We start from the raw sequence: 27705 nt of genomic DNA on the forward strand, positions 1-27705 counted from the left end.
ATACAAGTTATTGATATGCTGTTTTTTTGTTGTATTGTATATACGCTTCACGTTTTCTTTTAGTTATCTTAAAAATCATAAATGTACAATGTATATCGTATATATAAATAACGTTTTTTTTTTTTTTTTTTCGCACATTCAAACCGTTACGAGTCATCAATTCAAATTACTGATATGCAGATGAAATATCTTAAGAATAAAAAAAAATGCTCGGACAAAAACACTTCTAGCGCGCACGACACACGGCATTTCCTATGATAAACTAATTCGATATATTACATAATATACACATGTACTTGAATCGATCTCCAAACTTACTCGAACTCTTTGTGCTTCCGCAGCGACAATTCACGTCCCTTACAAACTATACATCCAATACTTGATTCCTCACTTATATAATCGCGCAGTCTCGGTTTCTCGTGATAAATTATGTTGTATAAAAACAGTGCGCGTCGTTGTTACATACACGCGCGTATGGTATATATTAATTATGTATGTACGTATATCATATTATATTGTAAAAAAAAAACGCGCAACGGTGAGCTCAGTCGGTCGAGCCTTTGTAGTATATCGATCTATTGGGAGTCTGTAGGAGCTTGTTTTCGGCAGCTCGTATTTTAGCGCACTTGACCAGCAGAGCTATTATCGTGATGATGGCTCCGACGAAGCTAATAACACCGAGGACGAGGAGGACGATGAACCAGCTCTTGAAGTTCCCGATGCGGTCGGCAAAGTCGTCGCAGTTGCAGGTGTCGGTCTCGCCGAGGTTCAGCGAGGAAAGGTCCACGGGCCTCAGGGAAATGAGCCGCTTCGTCGCGTTAGCCGCCGGCCTCTTCACGAACTTGTAAGTTACCGAGTACGTAAAGTCCTGGCCGCTGTACGAGCCCGCGGCGCTGTAGAACTGCACCAACAGAGCACTGCCCGTAGACACGATGGGTACCTGAAGATGGACAAATAAATAACATACTCAACTCCAAAATAATTGTGATGAAAAATATATACATACCTGCAAATTGTTGATGTCGGTGTGGGTAGCGTCGCAAAAGGACCACATGAGGAAGCTGCCGTTCGAGTGGGTGGCGTTGTACACGGCAATCTCGTTGCCAGGACAATGGTCGGCACCACCGAGGGCCGTCTCGTTGATGGTACTGCGCCTGTTGCTCGAGTTCCGCTGGACCGCCGGCGACGGGGTAGCCTCCTCGTCCCGCACGATCTTCAGGAGAACGGACACCCTCTCCCCGGGCCGGCCGGTGAACCGGTAACTACACAGCGTACCCGGCGGGTACCAGCTCCTCAGGGACTTGACGCTGTCGCGCGAGCGCACCCACGACTGATAGACAAAGTCGCAGCCCGGCTGGTCGTCCCGTTGCTGCAACACCTCGCCACCTCGGCCGGTCGCCGATGTACCAGGGAGCCTCACCGAGCTAGCTTGGAGGCTGCTGCTCGCCAGGGCCGTGGGCAGGGCCTCGGACTCCTGGATGCTCAGGTGGAAGCCGTCGTGCATGATGGTGCCGTCCCGCTCGGCATGAAACTCGACGACGATGTTGCTGCCGCGCGACATGATCTGCGGTACCCGGCCCTCCCCGCAGAACTTGCCGATCTCCAGTAGCCGGCCGTCCACGTTCTCGAGGAGCGCCAAATAATCGCCCACGCAACTAATGCTGCCGAGGTAGCTGCGGGAAGACGGTAGCCGCCGGTGGTGGTGCTGTGCCGGCGACCGCTGCTGGTGTTGCCTGTGCCGGTGGTGCTGGCCCCGCCTCCCACCTCTATATACCGACCAAACGTGTACACATGTACGACCGTGTATCCATGTAGCGATAAGGGTGTATAGATGACTCACCTGCTCTTGGACCAGAAGAGCGCGTCGTCGACTCCCCGGTTGCGATCGCCCCTAGCCGAGTGCTCGTCCCGATCGGCCTCGATCTCCAAGGACAGCTGGAGGCCCTCGCGATGCCTGCCTGATTTGGCCCTTTTACGCTCGTGCTTCTTAATCGGCCTCGGGGACGCGGGGAGGATCATCATCTCGTCCTCGTCGTCCCGGTCTGCTGTCGAGTGAGCAGTTTAGCTGTACTACCTTGTATGAACCTACTTGTGTGTGTGTGTGGGGGGGAGCTTACGAGGAAGCCGCCTAATGCGTGGAGGGGGTTATTTACCGCGAGGATCAGGCCTCGATTGTTCTTCCTCCTGCGATACGAGGCTCTTGTTTTTATGGCTACACACACACACACATATATATATATATATACACGCGTTATCGCGTCTCTCTCCGGCTGTTACGAGTGGACGGCTCAATCTAACGCGCGCGCGACTTATCGGCTCGTACGATGTTTGCTTTGAATTTGGGGGACGAGGGGCCGGCGTCTCCTTGGATCCACTATCAAAGACAAATAATCGGCTTGGCTCCCAAACTCGACTCGACGTCACCCAGGAAGGAATGTACAATACACGCACTTGAGCCCATGTACACAACGCGCACGAAAATATACAATAGGTTTTGCGATGTGTATTTATTTTGTGTGGGGGTGACAGGAGAGGATGTAACGGGTCGTATGAATGGTCACGCCATCAGGCTCCGTCGTTGAGGAGGCTCGAGATTATATATGTATGAGCAAACACCACGGGCCAAAGTAGAGTATGTAATGTATCGCCTGCCCCTCTGTTACGACGCGCGTCCAATTACACACAAATCCAAGGGACAACGAGAGTCGACTGATACAAGTAAACACACACACACACACAGAGGCACATGGACGTAAGTTGCACGGCTCGTCTTACCGCTCTGGAGTTGTTGGTCCGCCTGGACGTGCTCTTGCTCGCAAAACTCGGAACGACAAGCCTCCTGGCTCGTGTGGTTCATCAGGTTGTACGAGTCCTCGGGACTGCCACCCAGGCGAAACCTTCCGGCGCTCGACTCCTATCGTATACGCATGCACACGTATTACTTTTATACAGCTCTTTAATGCAAAAACCAAATTTATTTTACCATCGCCACGCGACACCTGATCCCTCGGGGATACACCCCGGGCCAGCCGGGTGAGACGAGCTTGCAGGTCCGCCGGTCGTTTCGTATCTGGCACTCGAAGGGGCACTCCCCGGTGAGGGCCTCGGCCGGCAGTAGTTGCTGCTGCATCGCCATGGCCACTCCCGTTTCCACGGCCGGGGGCTGCTGTTGGACGTAGTGGCGCTCGTTGACGAGCCTCGCTGGCAGGATCGAGAACTGCGCGGAGAATATCACCGGGTTGTCCGCGGCGAAGCGGCTCTCCGAGTCGAGGAGGACCGTCAGGTCGGGCCCTCGGCGGAGGAACAACCTACGTCACACAACCACCCCGCAATAAGGTGAGAAAAGGTACATATTTGTATATAATATTTCGGTTGCTACCCCCAAAACAAAAAGTTTGTTCAGCACCGTGACTTGCCCCTCGACTTGCAGTGAAGCTGTACATGCAACGTAACCGCAAGCACAGAGGTATGGTGTTGGAGCGCGTGCCTGCAACGAATCGGTCCCCGACAAATCGACTCGCACCGCTGCAGAGAGAGGAAGGGAGAGAAAGGGGGATCGTCTCCATTCAAGGGTTGAGAAATGAGCCATGCCAGACACGGGACTCGTACATGACGTCTATACGATATACGTAACGACGCGCAAGAAGGGGCCGGGGTGTAAGACGGGGGAATCTCACCCTCCACCGGCTTGTGTACTCCACGTATAGCTCTCCCCGGGGCCAAAAGAACAGTTCTGTACCAGCTGGATTGTATACCTTATAGGTGTATACACGTATACATATTATATATACTGTGCAGTGCCGTTGTTGCAGCCCGCGGGGTGTTTTGCCTCGGTGACGGTGCATCTGTGTACATCCATTTATGCACGTATATAAGCAAAGATTGACTATGGGAACTTCATTTTTGTGCCACATATGTGTCTTATATAAGTGTACAATGCACTCGTGATGTCTGCCAAGTGCCCGATGCATGAAAAATTAAATCTTTGTTTGGTGGTAATGTCTTTCGATCCGATGGAAAAGCTTTTAGGTACAAATATACAGTGAATAAAAAAAAAAGCACTATTCGGAAAGTAAAAAAAAAAAAAAAAGAAAAAAGAAAGAAAATGGATGGTATAATTGAAAGCTGGATTGATTATTCGAGCGAGCGACGATTCGGTTGGCAAACAAAGAGCCCCAGAGCCCCTAAATCACGCGAATCCGAAATTTCAGGTGTATAGGTGACTCTCTCGCGTAGGACGTTGTTGTTTTTCATGTAAATCCGCGTAGACTCCCCGGGGAGAGAAAGAGACAACGGAGCCGCGCGAAAGAGCGGACGCTCGCATTTTCCGGCCCGGTGTATGCGTTATATATATATGTATCGGCCGCCCGTCACCAGTGCAGCGCTCGGAGGAGCCGGGGATCTATTTTCGCGCTCGGTTGAACATAGTGCATATAATATGTCTCTCTCAGTGTAGTATGTCCCGAGCGATTTCGGATCATTGGCGAGCTATACGAGTACCTCGGCGCGTAGCGCAAATTCGCATTTCCTTTGCCCCGCGAGCGTAGTACATTCACCACTACTTGTTGAAGAATTGCTTGAAAATATAAAAAAAAAAAAAAACTTTATACATTCATATACACGTACCCACGAGAAAACCAATCACACATTTATTTTTCAGTAGGTACAGGTATTGCAATTGCGAGAGTAACGAGCCCACTTGACACTTTTATTTTCGCCTAGACACATGCGGGTATACGTGTATATGTATGTATTCACGAGTAGGTATTTCGACGTAAAACGCGGACAAAGGCGTGCCCTACTCCTCTTGGCCGAAAGTAATTTTAAGAAGCGCCAAGTAGACGCAAGAAAAAAGAAAAAGCTCCGGGCGCTGCAAGCAACAACAAGGTGTTGCTGGTTACACGCGTTTCGGAAAACAGGAACATCAGCAGCAGCGTTGAGCCAAATGAAGGTGCAGACCGGGGAACAACCGTACACCTACGTATGTATACTACACCTATAAGCGCGTGTACGAACACAAAAAAAAAAAAAAAAAGAAAAAAAGCAGCCTTTGTTCTTTCTCGAAATGAAAGAGGCTGCAGCGCCAAACTGTTATTATCTCGGTGTACCTACGTGCATGTACACGCCACTGGCATAACGAACGAGGACTGTTTAAAAAGTCGTATAGGTATATATACGGACAAACGCAAAAAAAGTAGGTAGGTAATACAAACCACACACACGGTAAGCTGCGTGCAATATGCCGTTCCTGCGGTGGGAAAGAGCTTTGCTTTTATATTAGGTGCATACCTACACCCACGGCGCCAAATTAAGCAGAGGAAACAGAACACCCCCTCTTCTTCGTATACACGTAGTTGAGTGTATATATGCGTGTACAGTCGGCTAATACAATGGTATATAACAGAGAGAGGCAGTGTCCGCGCGAGACGAGGACGACGTCTTAGAACGTGCTCCCCCAGGCTCTTTCTTGCTCATCCCCTCTGCAACGAGTACGCGCCTACCCTCGCCTCCCCCTATCTTCTTTTCCTTTGACTCTTTTTATTTGTACAAGTTACGCGCGGCGCTACATCCCTCCGTCGCTCCGCCGGAGCAAAGTAAACTTGCGACTCGGCGGGGAAATCTCGCATTCAGTCGTTCGACTGCGCCTATCTGCCCTCCGTTGAACGAAACGCAGGGGAACTCCCTTCCTCCCCCGTCGCGTTTTAAAACAACAATTGCACCAACTTTCAGTCGCGGTCTCTGGTTTGACGACACCCGCTTTTACACCAGTGACTGCGTTTCCGTGTAAGCCTCGACCCGCGTGTCATTACAATTATCGTATAGGTAACAACAAAAGTTACAGGCCACGAATATACCTGCAGCGGTCGAGGAAGGGGAAAAAAAAGGTGCAGAGATCGCTCGTCGCGTCTCACGGTTCATGAATAGTAATAACGGCAATAAAGAAAATAAGCATCTGAGTTTTCGTCGACGAGGCGAAAAAGTTACGGGGTGGTATGTGCATATACGCGTATCACGTCCGTAAAGTTGAGCGAGGCTTTTTGTCACGGGGAGGGTGGGTGGGGGGGCTCTCGGTGCAATTATTTTTTATTACATGTATGTGTATGTATATGTATATATACCCACCTTGTCGCGTTGCCGGTTACGTGTCCGCAGTAGCGACCCGTGCTCTCGTCGAGGTCCTCCAGTTCGTCGGAAAACTGCACGTAAGCCCCCACGCAGCGGGAGTTCTTCAAAACGCCGACTTGCATTCTCCTGATCCTCATCTCTATCACCTGCAAAATTAATTGCGCCGTCCACCTCTTTCGTATTTTTTGTTTCTGTTTTTCTTTTGCTCCAACGTGAAAAGTTGACGGTCGAAAATAATACTCCATCGGGGAACGAGTTGGGAATCCACGTGGCGCGCGTCCGGGGGGTTGTGGATCCACCGAGAATCCGCGGGGGGATGATCAAAGTTACGAAATTCGACCGCCGTCGATCGAAACGAGGACGCTAACTAGTTTCTCGAGCGCAAATTGAAATTGTTCTCGTGTCGGGCCCCGAAAACTTTTCCAAGAACGTGACGCGCCGACCGAATCGCGGCCTCGTCTCCGAGCGCCAAATTTCAAAACTGCACCGTCTTCCAAGTTTATACAGTTGAACCGAAAAATATAAGGGATTATAAAATGGTTACCTGAGGGTCCTTCAGGGGCGTCCTGATTCTAATGACGCACCTGCCCATCCTCCCCGTCCATCTGATCCAACCCACTGAATTTCTGACCGTTCGGTTGCAGCCTGAAACATCACATGCAACACACATCATTATTATAATTATTATCACAAAACACAAAGACTCACATATATATATATATATAAAATATAGAACATCCTTTTTTTTCCCACGACTTTGATCCCCCTCGAGCGAGTAGACGACCCAATAAATCACGCGAAATCTGAAGAGCACACCGAGATAAGGTTTTCTTTGCGCCTACTCCTCCTTTCTCCTCCTCGCGATACTCGGGGCTCTATTTGTTTATCTATCCAACGGCAGTGGCTGCCGAGAGAGATGTTCATTAGCCGGGGGGCCCCCTCTCGCCGTCATCTCCATTTGCGCGCATCGACCCCCCCCCCCGAGTGTAAGGTCAGAAAGGGGATTGATATCGTTCGCAGCTCATCGGGCGCACGCTTAGCCGCCCCGAGAGCTTGATTAATGGCACATCCGATCGTCGCGCGGGGGGTATATAAAATGGTGTCCGCACACGCACGCACCGATTTCCGTTCGGCTATCTGCGATTCTTTTCTCTCGAACCGCACGAAAAATAATCCCCCCCCTCGCTGAAAAATAATCGAACAAAACGTTTACTCCCCCCCCCCAAGGCTCGCTCATGTACAGGAGGGTCCCTACGGGACTTGCACCGCCCAACCCCCCTTGCGGCAGTTACCGAAAACGCGTGTACATTGTATATCATGTCGTGGGTGCACGCGTGCCCACATATAGCCGAGCGAGGACACGCGACTGGATTTTCCGGGCCCCATGACGATTATCGCTGGCTATACATACACGCGATATCTATGTAGGGGTTGTTGTTATCGAAGGGTGGGGTAGTGGCTCGGAATCGCCGAAACGAGGGCATTAATGTTTTACTCGGCCTCTAATGCGACCCAGCCTTCGGGGGGGGGGGGGGGATCAAGCTGTGTACGCGCGGCGTGGATTAGCGAACGGTGAAAAAGCCGAGCGCGAACGGGGAAAAGGGAGATTCGGGGCGATCGGTCGAGGGAGCATCGGCAAGGGTGCGAGTAGGAGAGGGTGGCTGTTGGGTATATATCGGGAATTAGCGAGATTCGAGTCGAGGAGCTGCGCGAATGATGTATAACTGTACATGGGAGCAAGCATACAAGAGTAGATATACGACCGAAGATGTCGTTTCGCTGATGCCGATAAACGGTATAAACCTATTAGACGTGTCTCCATCGGGGATTCGAGTGATACACCTACACTTTTATCGATGAATTATTTCCATTTCTCATAGCGTGTCCCAAAGCTTCTTCCCTCTATGGTATATGGATTTTTTTTCCTTTCCTTTTTATTGAGCCGATTAGGCGTGGAGTCATCGAAGCTTCTCATCCGATTTCCCCCGCGGCCATCACCGTGGAGTGAAATATTCAAGCGCGCGGTCAACAGTTCCAGGGAGGCAGGAAAAAAAAAGAATGCGCTCAGTTTCGTCCGCGACATTTTTAACCCTCTGATCAAAAAGAGCTTTTTTTACTGCACCAAGTAAGTCTTTCATATTATCCATACGTATACTTTTTTGATATGTACACGCGTATCGTCAGTTTATTTGTTTAACTAAAAAATAAATACTTGTACTTATACATATCTGCAGGTATATTGCGTTTTCCCCGTTTCCTTCGTTAAAAGAATAGCTTCTCTTTCGAGCGTCCAGCCGAGCATAAAGAGAGAGCTTTTGCAAACATTTAATTATAAGGAGCGCGCAGTTACGCACCAAAGACCACCACCAGTATATCCCTTCCCCGTGACTGAATCCTCACAATCCTCCTACACACCGGGATGATATGGAGCAACAAGAGCGGATTTCTGTTCTTTTCTTTTTCTTTTTTTTTTTTTCACGAAATCAGAAGCCACGCGGCAGCAGCGACGAGATCTCGCTCAAATTTTAATCCGCCCGATTCCACCGTCGCTCTCGGAACCGGATTACTCGCTGTACCCTGCCTTTGTCCCCCGGATTCCCTCCGCCTTATTGTCTCGCACTCGGGGCGCTGTGTTACTTTTGATTAAAAAAAGAAGAGCGAGGACACTCGAGTGTCGGTAATTGGGTGGCTATTTTGCCTATATCCATAACGCGCACCAGTACCTGCACGTCTAAACTACACAGCTCCGAGGAGCTATCGAATTTGGCGTCGTGGATATACAGGGTGACGATATGATTCCCGTGCAGTTCGAAGCTCGACGGGCATAGAGCTGATGGCGTCGAACGGAAAAGCTGTGCGTACAGGCCCGAGTAAATTACAGGGAACGGTAGAGAGAGGAGGACGGCTCAAGAGATTACGCCTTCGCACGAAAGAGGAGGAAGAGGGCGCAGATGTATATATATCGGATGGGGCGAAAGCGAGAGTGGAGCTCGTTAGGTGAGAGAAACGAGGCTGATGGCCGGTGAAAACCGAGAAAGGATCGATAGTGGACGAAAATTCGGGGACGAGAGCCCCCCGGAGCACCGGCTACGAGACCTCTGCAACGGGGGAGTTGCGCAAAGTAATAAAAGGCCCACCCTTCCCTAAACGTATATACCTATTTAACGATCGGACAAGAAAGGAGGGGTGGATTTATCGTTTATACTCGATTTAATTTTTATCAATGGTTACGTAAGCGAAAGACCGCGCCGATGGGAAGAAAAGGGATATGGCTATAGAGGTGATGAGCACCCGCGTGAAAGGGCGACACTTGAGATCGTTGGGCTGGGATTGCTGGCGATTTATCATCGATGATCCTTCCTTGCGCGTTTCTCCGTTTGTTCGCATCAAAAGTAAAAGATTGGATACAAAACGTACCTATATGCAACGCGTGTAAGATCGATCACAGCCGATTTTTAATTGCCAGTGTGGTAAGGTTTTTTTTTGTTTGCTCGTCCCTCCTCCTCTTTTCATCTTCCGGCTGTCGGAGCCACGCTGTTTTTTCGGGGCATCCTTTATTATTTCCCGTTTCATTTGTTCCCTCGCCCGTTCATTTTGCCGCTGCCTCTTCGTCGTTTTTCCATCTCCATTTAACCGCAAGCTCCAATCCAATGGTAATCCGATTCTACCGAGTTTTCTAGACATTCGTTCTGTCGGTCCCTCGTTCGTTTGCTCGTCCGTTCGTTATACGTATTACGCAATTCGTTTCCTCGCGCCATCTCGTTTTCGAGCACGGGGTACATTATACGTTTACACATCCATCAAGGGAATTTTGCACATTTCTCTAAAAAAATTACACTTTCTGCAACCGCAACGATGTTTCATCTACATCTCGTTGGCGTTTTCCAACTGCAACATCAGTCATAACACAGTAGACGAGAGGGAGTAAGTATAGGGAGAGGAAGAAGACGTAAGCGGTTTGCACTCGGTCCACTCGATCGTTGCAGTATTATACTCGGTGCAAGCAGCCTCTCCACCCGGTGCTTCGAGAGCATTTAATACGTAACGTATATATAGATATAGGAGGCACTGACAAGTGTCCCGCGTGCACTCGATCCTCTCCTCTCGCGCTCGAGAGCTGAAAGACATCCAGCTGTTAACGAGTACCATATTATAAGCTCCACACCCTTCAACCTTTAGCAATGAAAGCATTCAGCAAACCAGTACCTATACTCGTTCTTTTTTTCCCGTCTTTTGTCTCTTTAGGGTATACCTGAATTTTCATTCAAAGTCGCTTGAGCATGAAAAATTTGTACATACAAAAAAATTTCACCCTCAGTTAATTAAATACCGTCAAAGTGCGCTCGTGCATCTTATAAGTATTATTTCCCAATGTACAAGCTCACTCGCGTAACTTTCAAGTCGGTCGCGGCGCGCGTGCGGTTCTTTGCAACTGTAGTATACACTCTGCCGTGTGCAGGTAGTAAGTTGCGACAAACACTTAGTTTTACCCCCCGCCCGCGGGAGACAGGACACCTATTGCTGGGAAATTCTCGAAACACGCGAGTGCGGTGGACCGTTATAGAGGTAGGTACACGCGCGGTGTGGTGCTTGATTTAATGAAAATTATTGCCATTGCGCGCCCTCCCCGTGGGCTCTTGCTTGTTTGTACACACGCGGGCGGGAGAGAAATTCGGCGCAGTTGTACACTGCTCCGCTAAAGTATCTTTGGAATTGCCAGCAACTTGCGCACACACCGCGTTGGTACATGGAGTTCAATTTCGAAAATTGTTCTATTGGCTCCTCCTCGCTGCCCTGATTCGCTCGAAAGCGCGACACGTACATATATAAATGGATACCTGTACCCCACTATACCTACATAGAGGGAGGCTCGAACTGTTGATTAAATTTCGCGGCGGCATGCAGCTCCCGTCAGACAGTTTCGGAACTCGAACTCGACCCGCCAATATACCTGTAACAGCCGTCACGTTTTTTTTGTTATCGTTTGCTTACATTATTCCCTCCACCCCCCCCCCTTTTGTTAACCATCCCATCGCGAACCGAAATGCACTCGGTCGGAAAAATTTCCAATGGATTTTTCGTGTTGTTTTGCACCGGGGCACGTCCTCCCGAGAGATTCAATCGTTTCGCCGACCGACTGTACACCGAGAGAAACTCGATTCGCGCGCAGGGCAACGAGCCCCTACCGTAAAAATACAGCAGTTGGAGAGCTTTCGTTTCAATCCTTTTTCCAAGTTTGAAAAGCCCAAAGTAGGGCTGGGGGGTAATTGCGTTATTTTACTCGTGAAAGCGTGACATTATCGATACTGACAAAGTAATTATCCGATGCCGGTAACTATAACTTGGTTTGTCATCGCCGCTCAAAATGTATACTTTTGTACCCACACCCCAACACACAGGAGGGAGGGAGGAAGGAGAACTTTCGTTTGAAAAAAAAAAAAAAAAAAAAAAAACACCGTATAGAGGTACACAAAGCAGCGTTCATTTTTCGCGCGCCGATCGAGTGAAATTCGGTTAGCGCGACACGGGAATATAATGCACATACACATAATTCGATATCTTCGCTGCGCGAACAAACTTTATGCATCCGCGTGCACGTGCTTGCAGATACGAGGGGGGGGGGCGAATTATCGCGGGCTTGGTTTATCGACGCGCCCAAACTAACGTACAGCGCAAATGACATATCCCACCCTGACGACGACGAGCGGCTTCTCTCTAATATACGCGATGCAGACGACGAAGCCTGCAGCTCGAGCAAAGTTCCAGCCATTATGTATACCCTATGTACCTCCTCCCTCCTCCTCTCTCGTGCGCTACTTGTACCGGGTTTCAACAATTTTCCAAGTAAATTGAACAACAACTTGATTACGCGCGCGAGTCTCGCGATTCAGCCAGCCGTTTAGCGCCCGCCGCTCGGGATGAGATATGCGGGCCTCCGGTGATATACCTGTGTATACAAGGTCTGCAGGATGATGGGTATAAACATATGTATACATGTGTATGCTTGAACAACGCCTTCTTGGCTGTCGCTCGTTAGCGGTGATAGGTACACGTAATACAGTTACGTTCGCTCGGGCATCTTTGAGAGTCCACGTGAAAAACGGAGAATACAGGGGGCATACGATACCCCGGCCGGCACCAAACTCGATCTCGAGCATTATTAGTTTTTTAATCACAACGCCCAATCCCGTGTATACCGAGTAGAGAGTGACTTTGGCAAAAACTTTGCTTGTGTACGGTCCCAGCGTGCCTTTTTAATCAAAGTTACACCCTGGGGTGACAAAAGGTGGGAGGTTAATAAAAAAAGAAGAAGAGCGAGTTATTATTGTTTTTTTGTTTTTTTTTAATCTAATCAACGGAAGCGCGTGCAATTAGCGTGGGAGCACATCTGGATTACAGCAGGTGGCGTGCGAATTATCTCTCCCTCGAGGAGGAGGAGGAAGGTGTCGACAAACTCGAGTCCTACGTACATTGTGTACAAAAGTGAAGCGCACGAAAGGAAGGCTAAACGAAACAAACGGCCGCTAGATCGTGTATAACGCGCCGCGGGCAATTTTCGTCGTGCCAACCCCTTCCGCCTCCACCACCTTTTCGCTGAACTTATTGCCCCGGCTATGGTGCCTGGGGAATTATTTCCTCGATTAAATAACGCGGAGGGCCACCCTGTTATCGTCCCCCTATCTCGCCTTTATATTGTACAAGAGAGAGAGAGGGGTATAATAACGCGATACTTATTAGGCCTAATCTCGCGGGCGATGAATAAACACCCCGAAGGTGATGATTGTACTTTACTGTAGTGGGTTTCTTTTTTTTTTTTTTTTTTTTTTGCTCGGTTTGTTTTGTCCCTTTTACGCGTTTTATTGCCAAAGGGCGGTCGTTTCTGGAATTAAATGTTCCCGTTGTTGTCGAGTGTACGTTGAAAAGTTTCAATTTTACGCACACTCTGCGTCACCGCCGTCTGGGCGCGGATAACCGTTTGCCTTTCATCTCGCTTTTTATCTCATTTTCGGGGAACAAATTCCAGGGACAGCCACGTCCCGTCGAGCCGTCGTAAAGAAGCGCGGGTGGTGTGCGAAGGTATATCACAAGGTCCGAAAAGGAGAGGAAAAAAAAAATGGCCCCGCGGGAGTAAACGCGATCCATAAAGCAGATGAAAACTTTCGTAAATTTGTTCCCTTTTCACGGAAATTTTACCCCAAGACGATGATCCAGGCCAGATATCTTTCGGCGTTCCTGCTTACTGTCGATACGATACATTACCCGAGGCATTGCGCGAAAAAAAAAAAAAAAAAAAAAAAAAAGATGAAGAAGAAATTGTACACGTTATGTATCGTAATACGAGTCAACGAGGCGCTGCACTTCTTTCGACGCGTTCACGCTCGAGCGGTACCTTTTTTACTTCTTCTCCTTCTTCACTGTACTTGTGTGTGTGTACATGGGATTCAGTGTTTGCACGCGCGGTCTCTCTCTCTCCCTGCAGCCTAGCTCCAGAGACCAGATGGCCCCATCCCCCCATCGGCCCACCCCCCCCTCGTTATTGACAGATTATTAGTTCCCTTTTCTCGGCCTCTCTCTCTTTCTTCGTATGGTGTGGGAATAGAATAACGCTCTCGAGATGGAGCTTTTGTGTGTATAAAGTCATGTTTGTTTGCTTTGAAAATCCTTTTGTACAACGTGTGAGTACATAACTCTTTGACTTTTGCACCATTACATCTATAAGGGGGGTATACGTGTTGGTTATAAAAATGGCGTTATTGTATGTACCAATATAACGTGCAGTGTGGTTTTTTTTCTTTCTTCAGTTTTTACATTTTTTTTTTTTTTCAAACTTTGACCAAAGCTGAGTCATGGCCATTTACAGCCATTATACATAAAATTAGCATGAAATAAGTGTGTGTAATCGTTTCAAGCTGTACAAATTTTGCAAACACATATACTGATTTTAAATAAAAGTGACGTCTGGGTCTGATGTTGACTAAGTTAAACGAGTGCGAGTGAATTACATGAAATTGAAAGAATGAAAATTAACTTCATAGTCTGAATTGAGAAAAAAAAAAAGTGTCGTTAAAATAATAGTTATTCTCTCTCCCGGGAGTGTCTTTAACTGTTCCAACATAAAAGCGGGGGTGAACGGCGGGGCGGTGTTGGCTGTAGAGGGGGTCGAAGGGAAGAAGAACCCAATAAGGCATCATAGGGGGTGGGGGAGGGGTTAACCAGAGCCCCAGGAATAATACAAACGAGCAAGACTAATTAACGTCCAGTTCACCGGCTTATTATCACTCGTTAGCCGCTGCACGGCCACTCGTGCGTGTTATTGTACGCGTCGGCGCCAACTCTCTCTCTCTCTCTTACACTCTTGTTTATCCATATATGTATAGGTATATGTGTACATATTAAGTGGGTGTATGTTTTATAAGCGCGAGCGCGTGCTCTGCATGGGAGTAGGTACTGAATTATGAAAATTGCCCCGTGTAAGTAAGAATACGCGCGCCCCGAGAAGCACCGCAAGAATGATCAACATTCAGATTTGTCATTCCAGAGAGCGCGCTTGCATGTACATATTTTTTGTTTTTTCCATGCACGTGGTTCGTATGTGCGTGTGTGTAACCCGTTTCCTCCTCTATAGTCCCTCGAAATTAAAAATTCTTCAAAAAAGCGGGCTTGAATACAATTAGGGAAAATAACAATGCATACCGCGAATTGTTTGTTATTTTTATTATTTTTTCCCTCTTTCCGAGTCCACATTGGATTTTCTCTTTAGGTCGGGTGCCAGAGGGATTCGTGAAAAATCGAACATTATAGGTATACTTATTGCATGGCGAAGGCGAGTCCGATTACCTCTCGCTGATTACTAGTCCAGAGATGATCGCCGACTTTTAAATGTTAATACGCGATTTTCGGGCGTCTCGCTTTGTATGACCTCATCTATATGTATACTACAGTCTGTATAGTACGTATACCTATGTACTCCGAGGATTTTGTTTTTGCTTCACTTTGTGCAGTGCATACTTTTTTTTTTTTTTTTTTTTTTTTTTTTTACAAATTAAGGGGAGAAAAAAACTTTAATTTAGCAAAATATAATAAATGACAATTGCACGTACGTCAATGGGTGATTAAAAATACGCAATGACGAAATTTGATATGATATGGTTGAAATGTGTATGTCCGACACGGAGAGAAGTACTGCTGCCAGGGGTGACGCAGCTCTTGTACCGCTCTAACCTCAACGGCGGCACAAGAGCAGAGTGGCGCAGTGGAAGCGTGCTGGGCCCATAACCCAGAGGTCCGTGGATCGAAACCACGCTCTGCTAGATCAAATTTTTTTTTTTTTTTTTATATGCTTCGGTGAGCAATAACTACGCCATTTCTCGCAATTGAAAATTTATTATTACTTTTGTTTGAAAATGCCAAAAACCGAAATTGGATTCTGTGAATTATAAACTACTTTGATCTTACAGGAGTTGCAATGAAATTTATTTATTTTATTTAAAATTAATTTATTTTGATTTCACGTTTCCAAGGGAAAAATTGAAAAATTGTTCTTGCTCGTTTGTCCCGAAGTACACATAATCAAAATTTGTGGAACCACACCCGAATCGCTGAAATGTTGTATTGCTACAAGCAAACTTTAAAAAAAATTTTTTTATGCAAAAAAAGTATCGGTGGAGGAGCTGTCGAAACAACGGGCGGAAACAAAATACAATATTAAATGTATACAACACACTCACGCGCATTAACAAATATGCACCAAAGGCCATGTATAAATCGCAAACAACAAGTACTCGGCTTCTGACGTCGTCTACCTACATCAAAGAGAAGCAACTTGTTTATAATATTATATCTATATACACGTACAAAGACACCGTGGACAGGTAAGAGATATACCCAATATAGAGTATTCTTCGAATTTGCAATTCTAATGCCAAACGGGGCGCGGATAAATTCTCTTTGTATAAAATCCGGTGCGATCGGACACTGCAGGTGTCCCCGGCGCAAGTAAGTAGACACACCGGACTGCACTACAGCTAAAAACTCCCTTTGAGCCCGACGTGAAATATATTTGCCCGTCCGAGCGAATTTCACGCTTCTTAAATGTATGCGCGTACATTAGCATCGACTCATCGTAAGCTCTATACACACGCAGGTACAAAAAAATTTATCGGCGCGTTAGATGCAAACCGAGTGCTTTTTAATCGTTTTTTTCTGAATTAATTTTCGATAAGTCTCAGTCGAGGCTAATGAATCAACGGAAATAACGAATTTCGGAGTCGAGGAAGCCACACGATTGTTAGTACACATAGGTAATAAACGCATGTGTATACGCACAAGATACTGCAGGTGAAAATGATTGGGCATATTTGTAGGTATTTACACCGTGACAGCTACCCCTACCAAAATATCGTACACACAGGTATACAGATATACAGGTAGAAAGATACAAGTAGGTACGTGAATGCGTGTGCAAAGATCGCGGGCGCGAGCTCCCGCATGAATATTAATGCGGGGGGGGGGGGGCATGGATGTAGGAGAGAGCGGGCCAAAAGCGGAGGTAAAAGGAAAATATAGGTGTGCTCGGGCTGGAGAGGAGAAGGAGAGAGGAAGCGAGAGAATAGCGGGTGACGTTGGCTGGTGGTCGCCACTCGAAATAATTAATCAGGGGTAGTGCATGCGACGACACGGCCCGGCGCTACCTGATATGCCTACACCCCGCGTCTCCCGAAAGACACGTGACACGACGACGCGACCAAGTACCCCAACTGCAGCCTCCACGCTTTTTCACTTCGGGGGGTAGGTAGATACGCGTCCGGTTGAAGCTGCCGTACCGAGGAAAGGATTTTCGCTTTTCAACTTTGCTCGGCTTTCGTTTCGCTCCCTCTTTTTCCTCCACATATCAACTCGTGGATTAGGTACCCGCGTTATTACGCGATTGAATTTTACTGTACCGAGAAATACATACATACGTATACATATAATATTACCACCCCACCTAGCCCCCCCGGGGGTGAGCCACGCTACGAGTCGTATATGATTCATAAAAGCTGTCTGTTTCTATAACTTTAATTATTCAACGTACGATATGAAGTATCAACGATTTAACGAGCGGTTTTGCTTTTACGAAAAAAAAAAAATTATTAATTACTAAATTACTTTTTTTTCATGAATGATTGATGAATTTTTTTTTTCCCGTCTCGTCGATTCCACCGATGTGTGACTTTAACACCTTCTCGCAGAAAACGAATATATTTCATCATTACAGATGAAATCCCGTTGAGTTAAGTACATACGTGTATATGGATGTACACTTGTAATTGTAAGCGACGCTGCGGGCAAACGAAAACTTCACCCTCTGTTGTTACTGTATATGTCACTGCTCGCATAACGTCAAGAAAGTTGCCAACAAGCAAGCAAGTACCGAAAATGCATAAACTCGAGGCCGGAGTTAAAGAGCACGCAGACTACTCACCTCTGGCGTCGTGCAGGGCCTCGGCGAGGTCGGGCAGCTCGAAAGCCAGGTGGAGCAGTGCGAGCATCGGCATCATCAGGAGCGGCAGAGCGGGCCAACGAAGGCGGCCCCCGTTCCATCTCATCTTCGTTGTTGTTATTCCGGATGAGCCTCGGAGCTCCCTTCCGCGCTTTCTCTCTCTCTCTCTCGACTCCCTTAGTCCGGTCCTCTCTCTCACGTTCCTCCTCTCATGTTTCTCCCCTCCAGCAGTAGCGTATCAGCCGTGCAGCCGAGCCGAGCTGATACGCCCCGGGCCAGCTCTTCTTTCCTCCCTCCCTACCTCTCGCCTTCTCACCCTTTGGAGCTACGAGAGATCGCTGATGCACGCCCGCCCAAGCGACGATGCTCGAGAGAAGCAGGAACGCCGAGGAGAAGGAGGAACAGCACAAGGGTGCTTCTTATCACCTGCCGAGATAACACCTGCAAGACAACACACGGGGTTAGTTGAATGCGTGTTCGCACATATATGTATATATAACATTGGGGGGGGTGTGTGTGTGTGTGTGTACGTGGTGAGCCCGAGCTTTCGAGCTTATAATATAGGGTTACACGCGCTCTCACCGACCCTGTGTATATAATTAAACAACCCAACTCTCTCTGAATGCGCGGAATGCGAATCGGCGTACATACACCGTACGTATATGTATGTATGAGCAGGTGTACTTGGCGCGCTTTCCCAAATTCAGGCACGGCCCTCCCCCTCTTGAATTTAGGAAAAACGATAACAAGAGCGAAAAAAATGCCCCCAAGGGCTCCCTTCCTCCCTCCCTCCGGAATTTCAATGCCACGCAAATATTTATCCACCTACCAAGAAAGTACACGTATAATATATATATACCTCTACTTGTAAGCTTGGAGTCATAATATATACGCACGCGTTGCTTGCCACGCAATACGGGGGGGATGACGGATAATGAAGCCGAGAAGGGGGGGGGGTATAGGCTGTTAATTGGTTGATTGTACACGTTATTCTCTCTCGAGTGAAGCAACTTCGTATAATTAATTTGTATTCATTCATTAATTTGCAACGAGCAATACGTATATATCATGCATTCATGAGAGCAATAATACGCATAGGCAAACGCAACCGGTGTAAGGTATAGAATAGCTTTGAGCAACGGCGAGCTTGCGTACTATGTACCTGCTCAGCCGTACATTATGCAATGTGGAGCACTTGATGCAAGCGGATAACGAGAAACGAAGCTGTATAGCATCAGCTCGAGCTAACTTGTTACCATATAGTTACATATCCATCTCGCAATCGTATATACCGCGGATTGAGGGTGGCTCGGTTGCATCACGACCGCAACATGTGCTATATGCATGTAGGTATACATGTTTTGGGAGGTTTATCAGACGGGGATTTTACTACCTACGTACCTTACTTCCATTCGCCCGAATAGTGAAACGTACGGCTAAGCTGAATTTTCAAAAAAATATTCGTATGTATATCTCGTTATACTCGAGGGGAGAAAAAAAAAAAGATCCGCTTAAGTACACGATACATCAGATTGATGGATCTGAATTCAGGATCACTTGAAACTTGGCTTATACCCCTCGAGGGATGGACGATTCGTACAATGGCTCTGGAAAAAAGACGCCAGCAGCAGGGATATTACAGAGGTATTAAAACTCCCTCCTCCGGGGCAAGTTGAACAAAACTAGTTACAGAGGGCATCATCAGCTACGTATAGCTAAATCCCGAAAAAAAAAATCAAACGTCACGCGCGGGAGGCTCCTCCGAGTGTTGTTTGTTGTTCCAGAAGAAACGGTATATATATACCGATACCCGGGCAAATCCCTCGGTGTGCTTTCGTCGACCGCGTTCTCGCGCGATAATGCCAGGATTTCGCCGCACGGGCGTTTAAGGAAGCAGGTCACGGCCGCCGGCTCTCCGAAACTCTAAAAAGTTTCGCCGAGGGATTCCCCGGGGATAATCAGGCCACTGCGAGTCCTGTATGCGTACGACTCCCCCATACGTATACGTATGTATACATATATACACACCCCCGTAGGTATAAGCGCTATACATTTCTCTCCTCCCCCTCTCGTACGCGCTCGCATTGCAAATAAGCCGGCCACTTGCGCCGCGATACATAATCCACCCCCTCTACCCTGCCCATATCTTACTCTCTTTGGACTGGCTTTTCTCCTTGCCGCTATGTATACTTTACTTTACTTTGCCTTCTTCCTTCCGCCCTTTAGCTCGTTCCGCTCCTTTTTCTTCCCCCCCCCCCCCATCTCCTCCCCTCTATGGCTGCACGGACACGCCAACCGGTGAGCGATGGTGCTGGCCTACTTGGCTGCGGGACTGGAATTTTCGTGGGTTGTCGCACGCGAGCCTCTCCCTCCCTCCTCGACAATTGCATGTATCGCTCTGCACAATTTTTTTTCCATTGCACGGACCTTTTTCCGTATTCCGGCGACACGTGCCGCGTGCGTAATTTTTCAATCCGTTGTACCTACGTGCACTGGGACGAAAATTCCCGAGCTGCACGTCCGTTCGATTAAAAAAATGGGGGGAGGGGGGCGTGGATAAGGATCGTCGCGGCTCTCCATTTTGTCGAATTTTCATCTCCAGGCGCTTATCTTTTAATCCATCCGACCGTAGTGGCCGCTTTTGACGGGCTCTCGGGGCCAATCTGGCAGATAACGCGTGTACCTCGCGTGACTCGCTCGGGATCAAAGACGCTGGTGGAGCAGCCGGCGCCTCTCCCTCCTCCCGATGCTCTTTGTGCGCGCCGACTGTCGATGAAAAGTGAGCGTGCGCCCGACAGACGGAGACCATCGGGCGAAAAGAACAGGTGAACGCGGACTCGTGTGTGTTTTCTCGAATTGAGTCATCCCATGCGGGGGACAAATAGTCAAAGTAACCCCCTTTTTTTTTCTCTCTTCTCTGCAATAGCCGAATCGTTGAGTATTTCGCTAATCAACGAGCAAAAGAGAGAGAGAAGTCGAAGAACCCAATCGAGAAAGTTCAATCGTAACGGAGGAAGAAAAGGACCAAGGGGTCGAGAAATGTAAATAAGTGTACACAACGGGAGGGGTAAAAACAAAGGAAGAAAAGTTGTCGAGTTTCAAGCTGAGGTAGAAAAACCAGGGCCGATAATTTCAGCGGGAGCAATTACGGGATTCGATCGGGGAGGTGAATGGACGAAAACGACTTTGCTCGGGGAGACTCGGACGCATCCGAAGCCCCTCGAAATAGACAGGGCACCGAATTAGAGGCGATCTCGGCTTCAATGGGCTTTTACTTCTCCACGCGGAGGAGGGAAAATCGACGAGAAAGGGCGGCCCTGCGAAACTCGTCCTCTTTTCCGTCCCTTCCCTCCGTTGTGCGCGTCGCAAAGCTCAAAGAAAAGCATCTGCCGAGTGGACCTTTTTCGGCAGCCCGACAATGGACCGGCTTCCACGGGGAGGACGGTTTGTGCGCCTTTTCTACGGAAAACCCGTAGCTGCTATCGCGCAATATCTCCCTCTCTTTTCTTTCACCGGATAATTGCTCGACTCTTGCGGTATACGAGACACGATAGCTCTCCTCTCGAATTGAATTTATACTCGAAGACGGGGCCAATTAATTTTTCTTTCGTTACTCCATCCCCCGTATCAATTTGCGTATGGAATTTACAGCCCGATAAATCCGCGAGACAAAGAGCAGATTGGCGAGAGAGGCGTCATGAGTTATAGGCGCTACGACAGCTCCGCTTGGCCGAAGAGACAAAAAATGGGACGTAAATCGTCTCGAGCCCTGTTTACGCGCTGCGTGTTCCTTCTGCTGCCGCTTGTACGGAGGGCCAAGGGAGACAACGCGAAAGACTACTCGGAAGGAGGGCCTTTCTCGAAAGGAAAATCAAGTGCCATAAATTCGCGCGATTCAGACGCGGGTTATACCTTTCCTCCTCAACGGGGAAGAATTCCGTGGGGCCCGCAGACAAGCCGTGCGTCATTTCGCCCTGCATGTGTACACCTATATACACCACCGCGACATCCCCGCGTTTTTACAAGCCGCACGTACACGCAACTGTATACAAGCGACGAAGCAATACCTACATTGGGGAGGGGGGGGGGGGATTGCTATTTGTCTTGAAAGCTTAGGGCAATTTTACGAAATCGTTGCTTCGACTCGGAGATTTATCGCGGGGCTCCGGAACCTCCCTCGGTGCGCGCACTCTATTCCCGGACAGCTTTTGCAACTCTGGTGCGCCGAATCGGAGCTTTCGTCGAGATATCCCGAGCGAAAAAAAAAAAAAAAAAAAAAAAAAAAGTATACTGTTTATTACCGCCTCCCTTGCGGGAAAATAATGTACAACCAAGTGATGCTTTAATTTTTGGTACTTTTGGCTTGGTTGGTGGTCCGCGAAGGGGAGTGGATGTTTCTTTTAGAAATCATTGAAATTCTTGTAAATATATTAAAAGGCCCACAACGGTTTTCCCTCGAGTATACAACCACGTACCTGATGAGATCGAGGGAAGAAGGGAAAAAAAAACCCAAGAGCCCCACCGACGATAAATCCTCGGAGCCACTCGTCCCGTGGTCCGCATTGTTATACGGGCGAGCGCGTGCTATTTCCCGGCACGCCGAAACCGAAGAGGGGGGGGGGAGGGGCCCGCAACTTTTAAAGTCAATAGAAATATGAGTAAATACCTACTACACGGATAAATCGGCCGAACGAGGGAGCTTGAATGGGCCGCGCGCGGACAAAGCGTCCGTAGGGCCCACTATGGAGACCCGCACGGGGAGGAATAAAAAGGGAGAGGAGTAGTGTACACAGGTATATACAACGTATACACACAACGTTATAGAGGCAGCCAAGGTGCGCGGGGTCTCTCGAAAGATCGGAATTGGCGGTGTAGTGCCCCCAAGTATATATGTATATACACGTGCAGGGAAAACACAAAGCCCCGGGTCTTGTTATTCTCGGAACAAGTATACCTACCGCACCATAGCCGTACACCCATCCTCCTCCTCTCGATTTACGAATATTTATACGCCTCGCGCCACTTGAATTATCGTCGTAGTTTCGCATCGCGATCCTTATAAGCGCAGGGGGGGGGGCTGCTGCTTAGACGTGTCCCTGGGAAATCCCCTCGAGACACCCCAACTGTCAGGGGACACTCGGCTCTTATTATTCTGTATCAACTGCGATGAGCAATTTTTTATTTTTTTCCCTAAACAATATTAACTTTTGAGAAAACTCTGGTGAAAAGATACGCACTCTAAGGACGTCGCGATGAGACGACGAGTGGGCTCCGAGTTTCATCGGATCTCCTAAAATGGATTACCCTCGATCTGCACCGCGTTAGGATTGATCGACGCGATTCCGCCGCGTTTCAATGCTGCTGATGTATGTACGAGGGCTCATGTACGCGAGAAAAAAAAAAAAAAAAAAAAAAAAAACGGGGAAAGGAGGACGCAGGTGGCGTAGTTTTTCAACGATCCGCGGAAAAGTGCCGGCATATTTCTTCTAGCGGGCTTAATTTCGACACCTCGCCCGGATAAATGCAAATGCCCGGGGCCCGAGGGAATAAATATTATACGTAAGTACATATTTTTCCTCCCCGCGAGCTGGGATGAACAAGGCACTCTCGCGCGCGCAGGAATATATATATATATATAAACTAAGGGATGAGCCAATCTGCAGATCGTCACGTGGATCTATTTCTCTGTGTTTCGAGTGGGGAGGGAGAGAGAGTCGGTGGGATGATGATAGCGTGTATTATCCATGAGCGTGCGGGCTCGGTGATCCGGGACGGACCTTTTCCTGTCCCGACGCTCCCTGTGCGTGCAAAAAACGGGAAAAAGGGTTTTTTAAGGGGGGACACTATACATACACACATACATATGGGAAATGCCAGGCACGCCTATCCGTCGTCATCGAGTGCGTCTCCTCAAAATTACCATCCCCCTTTGCTTTTTTCCGTAGAAACTTACTTTCGAGGGCGCGTCGTTTGAATGTCACCGCGGCTATCGCATGCCACATCACCGCGAGGTATAAGCTCCGAGGAAAATCGCGGAGATAAGAGAAAGGGGCTTCTCTTGTGGAGAAGCTGCGGAAAGGGCTCGGGGGATAAGAAACATTCGTTCCCCAATCGGTGGAGGAAACTGACACGGTAATCCGAGCGAGAACAACAAGGAAGCTGGTTTCCTTTCTGACAGAACTATCCGTTTTTTGTCCGTTCGAGTTGGACCGAGGGCCGTGATTTATGGGACCAATTTGGTCATTGCATATATAGTACAAACATACATAGAGAGATTTGATTTGATTTGAAAGCTAATTTATTCATGCCAAGGGCATTACACCCGAATGGCAATTTTTGAAGTACAAAGATTTTTTGATAATGTTATTATCGACGGTATTAAACAAAAGTTACAGAATTTTTACAGATTTTGATTTAGTTTGAACGGCGACAATTTAACATAGCAATCTATACATATATATATATTCGTTAATTTACATTTGGTCGCACTTAATTTTAGTTTCATTTACAGTATACCCTAGATTTAAAAAAAGACAAGTAATAATTAATCGTAACAAAATATTTTCAGTCTTGCCATAATGACTTAGTAGAGCTTACAATCTTAAACATAAGCGTGCTTAGTAGTCAGTCCCCCTGTTTTTCTAAATAAAAACGGTAAAGAGTCGTCTTGAAGACGTTCAGCGAATCAACCTGCCTAATACTTAGTGGGATAGTATCCCACAACCGCATAAGTCTCTGCGAAAAGGCTGATGCGTATGACGATAGCGATGCAGTGGGAATCATAAATGTCGGCCGATCACGACGCGCTGAACAACGGAGCCCATCCGCAAATCGAGGGAGTAAGTCGAACAAGTACGAAGGCTCACCCGAGGCCAAGAGTTTATAGGCAAACACAGCAAGAAAGTACTCCCTTCTAAAGCTTGGCCGTAACCAACCCAGCCTTTTATAGTACTGAGAGAGTGATGCATCCCTCCTCAACCGAAAGATGTACCTAACAACAGTATTAGACAGACGATCGAGCTTGGTGGCCAGGTACCCTGAAAGACCCATGTAGACTAAGCAGGCATAATCGAAGTGGGGAACAACAAGACTCACAGCAAGAGCAGCTCTAAGTCGGGATGACAGAGTGCCACCCCGATACCGGAGACGATACAACACACCATGTACCCTTGAGCATATTGCTGCAACGTGGGCATTCCATGAAAGGTCACTCGACAACGTCACCCCTAAGTCCTTAACCGAACTAACAAGTGGAATCACCTTCCCATCAGCCAGCAAAGGAGGTATGGCGTCAACGTCAATTCGCATTAAATTCTGACAAGTAGTCAGAAGCATAGCGCGCAACTTTCCAAAGTGGAGCTGAAGACCAAACTCAGATGCCCAGGCTACAACCCTCCCGATATCCTCATTGAACCTGCCCACAGCTCCAGCAATCTCTGAAGGCCTGCATTGCATATACGCCTGCAAATCATCAGCAAAAAGTATGCCCGTACTATGAGACAGCACCGCCAAAATAGAATTTATAACAATTAAAAATAAAATTGGTCCATAGAGAGAGAGAGAGAGAGAGAGAGAGAGAGAGAGAGAGAGAGAGCATAATGATAAGGAGTATGGTTTTGTTTGCCGCGTGGCAATGAGCCTCGAGGCGGCAGGTGCGGCGCAGAGAAAGAAAAAGATAAATCGGGTGGCGGGGCTGATCCGGATATCGGCTTATTCGCGGAAAAACGTGGCTGCTCGGGAAAGCGGAAAATAATCGGTGGGATTTATACGGAAAGGGATGCAGGCAGGGGAGAGATAGCTGGGGGTGGATATAGTGGCGCAATGAGCGTAGGTATATATACATACACACGGTGCAGAGAAAGAGTCGTCAAGTATATGGGGTACGCGTTGTTACGATGCGTGCACCTTTCACCTCGTCGTCGGGGAAATTTCGTATGCATGCTCCTTGGATTATGCATGTACATACCTGCAGGTTGATGCCTCTGCTCTTACCTTTTTTTTTTTTACTCCCTCCCCCTTGCCCGCGTTACTCTCCTCCTCCTCAATGCGTGCATAAATTCATGTGGACGTACACTCGTATGAATTTTCAAACGACCGAAAAAAACATCTCGCTCGTCTTCGTTATTTTCATTTTTTTTTTTTTTTTTTTTTTTTATCGTTTCGCCCGCAGCTGCTGCTGTTGGTTAACGAAACGCGCTCGCGTGCAATCTTCGTTGTACACTCGCGCGCGAATTCAATTACGTACAGCCTCTGACAATTTACCCGAAGCGTTATATGTACATATAGGTAAACATTTGCATTTCTCTACATATTTATCTGATGCGTGTAACGCGCGAGAGAAAACACCCGCGCGCGCCCTTGCAATTATTGTTTAATGTTTTTCATTGACCCAGATGAGGCTTGATTACGCCCATTCACGCGTATAATATCGGAGGGCGTTTCGCACCACGGATAATCTCGAGTTTTTTAAATATGTATAAATGTAGAGAGGATATAACGCGCCGTGCAAAACATAATGCGCTACAGCGCGTCGTTAAACCATCGTGTACTTAACAAGATGAAAAAAAAAAAAAAAAAAAAAGAGATCGAATTTGTCCGATGGTGCATCTCTACTATGCGCATCGGGTATAATACGGGAGCGAAAGGAGCTAAAACGTCGACATCGGGGTGGATGAGAGTAAAGTTTAGGGAGGGAAACAAAAAGATGTATACCTATGTATATATATATATATTTGCCAAGAAGAAAGCATCGGGGAGGCGTCCTCTTTTCAAGGATCGAGAGACGCGAAATTTCTCCCGGAAGAAGAGAAAGCACCGCGATGCGTATATATCTGTATGTACTTTATGGAACAGAGGGACGAAAGAGCAGGAGGGCGGGGGGGGTAATAATAAATTGAAAGCTACGGCCAAAAAGGGAGGAGGAGCATCCGTCTCTCTCTCTCTCTTCCCGCCCTGTAAGTATATTTCAGCAGGTGTTGCGTGTGTTATTGTGTTGCAGGGAGGGGGGGGGGGCACGCGTAACAGTCGGGCGCAAGATTTGATTGAGCGATTTCTCGATACGAATCTCTCGGGGTCATTGTTTAGCAACAACAGGCGGGGCACGCGTAATAAATAAAACACGCGATCCCCTGGACCACTAAGATTATTTATATACACACGCCCGTGCTGCGAAGAAAAAGAAAAAAACAAATGTCTTATCTCCTCTTTGGCGCTCGCGCATACCGTCACTGCGCTTTGGTTACCCGTTTACTTTTTCAACTCGATAAAGTATATTATACAAGCAACGTCTCAAACACGATGCAAGTCAAAGGGAATAAATTTTTCAAGTGTAGACGTATAAGTACGTCTTTTATATATAATGCACGAGGAGCTTCATATCGGGTTATTAAGTCTTTTTCCAAAAGGGGATGAGCTTTCGTTTGATGCAGCATAAGAGACACAAAATACCTACTTTAAGAGAAAACACGGGAAAATCGCATTACCATGTATTTTCTACTTTTCCTGAAAATACACATTTCAGGGATTGACGATGCGATCAATTTATAGCTCCTTAAAATGCAACAGCTGTTTATCCGAAAAAAAAAATATTTATGTCGACTCGAGCCCTGCTGTCAGGTGACAAAAAAGAGATAAATAATTTATGCGCATCTGGGAAAAGCGATCGCGAATCCGGGCTTTGCTCAAATATATGCCTGTTGGAGGGGGGGGGGGAAAGAACGAGGAAATACATTACAAGTAAAAGCGTCACTCCCCTTGTATATAACACAGACGGCAACGCCTCTCAGCTGCCGACAGATTTCTCGCCCGGCATTGTTCAAAGATATACACACGCGGGAGGGGGAGCTGAGGACTCGCTCGCCACCCCCTCGAAAAAAAAAAAAAAAAAGAATCATTCAATATCCATTCCAGATATCCATATATTCATATAATGATCATGAGCTGCGGTACAATACAATATTCGTTATATATGTATACGCAGCTTCCATATCCCAATGTCTACAAAATAGTCATTTGGACTGATACAGTCGTGCCGAGCTCCGCCCCATAACAATTAACTTTGTGCATCTGCTTTGCCGTAAGTGTAATGCTCCCAAGTC

At 47.5% G+C, this 27705-nt stretch overlaps 1 protein-coding gene and 1 non-coding gene across 2 annotated transcripts; one reads left to right on the plus strand and one right to left on the minus strand.

Moving 5' to 3' along the window:
- Window positions 1-516: 516 nt before the first annotated feature.
- Window positions 517-17714, minus strand: LOC106638001 (uncharacterized). Its single transcript, XM_089589769.1, has 8 exons — window positions 17591-17714; window positions 6671-6771; window positions 6124-6272; window positions 2984-3308; window positions 2776-2914; window positions 1841-2042; window positions 1007-1766; window positions 517-940 (listed from the first exon to the last, which is right to left on the minus strand). Exons 1-8 carry the CDS (start codon window positions 17712-17714, stop codon window positions 545-547), a joined length of 2196 nt encoding a protein of 731 aa, XP_089445895.1. The 3' UTR covers window positions 517-544.
- Window positions 15366-15437, plus strand: TRNAM-CAU (transfer RNA methionine (anticodon CAU)). The gene has a single exon. It is a non-coding gene; the product is annotated as a tRNA-Met (tRNA).
- Window positions 17715-27705: the final 9991 nt, after the last annotated feature.

Source organism: Copidosoma floridanum, unplaced genomic scaffold (assembly GCF_036245765.1).
Source record: "Copidosoma floridanum isolate Cflo_tuat_1 unplaced genomic scaffold, Cflo_Japanese_pri ptg000009l, whole genome shotgun sequence".
In the NCBI taxonomy this organism is placed as follows: domain Eukaryota; kingdom Metazoa; phylum Arthropoda; class Insecta; order Hymenoptera; family Encyrtidae; genus Copidosoma; species Copidosoma floridanum.

What these genes read in the sequence shown, in the direction of transcription:
- LOC106638001 (XM_089589769.1), bottom strand. Translation starts at nt 17,714, where the DNA reads ATGAGATGGAACGGGGGCCGCCTTCGTTGGCCCGCTCTGCCGCTCCTG. An exon ending in GTAACCGGCAACGCGACAAG is followed by an intron (nt 3,309 to 6,123) that starts GTGGGTATATAT and finishes TGTGTGACGTAG; the next exon opens with GTTGTTCCTCCGCCGAGGGC. An exon ending in CCGACATCAACAATTTGCAG is followed by an intron (nt 941 to 1,006) that starts GTATGTATATAT and finishes GTCCATCTTCAG; the next exon opens with GTACCCATCGTGTCTACGGG.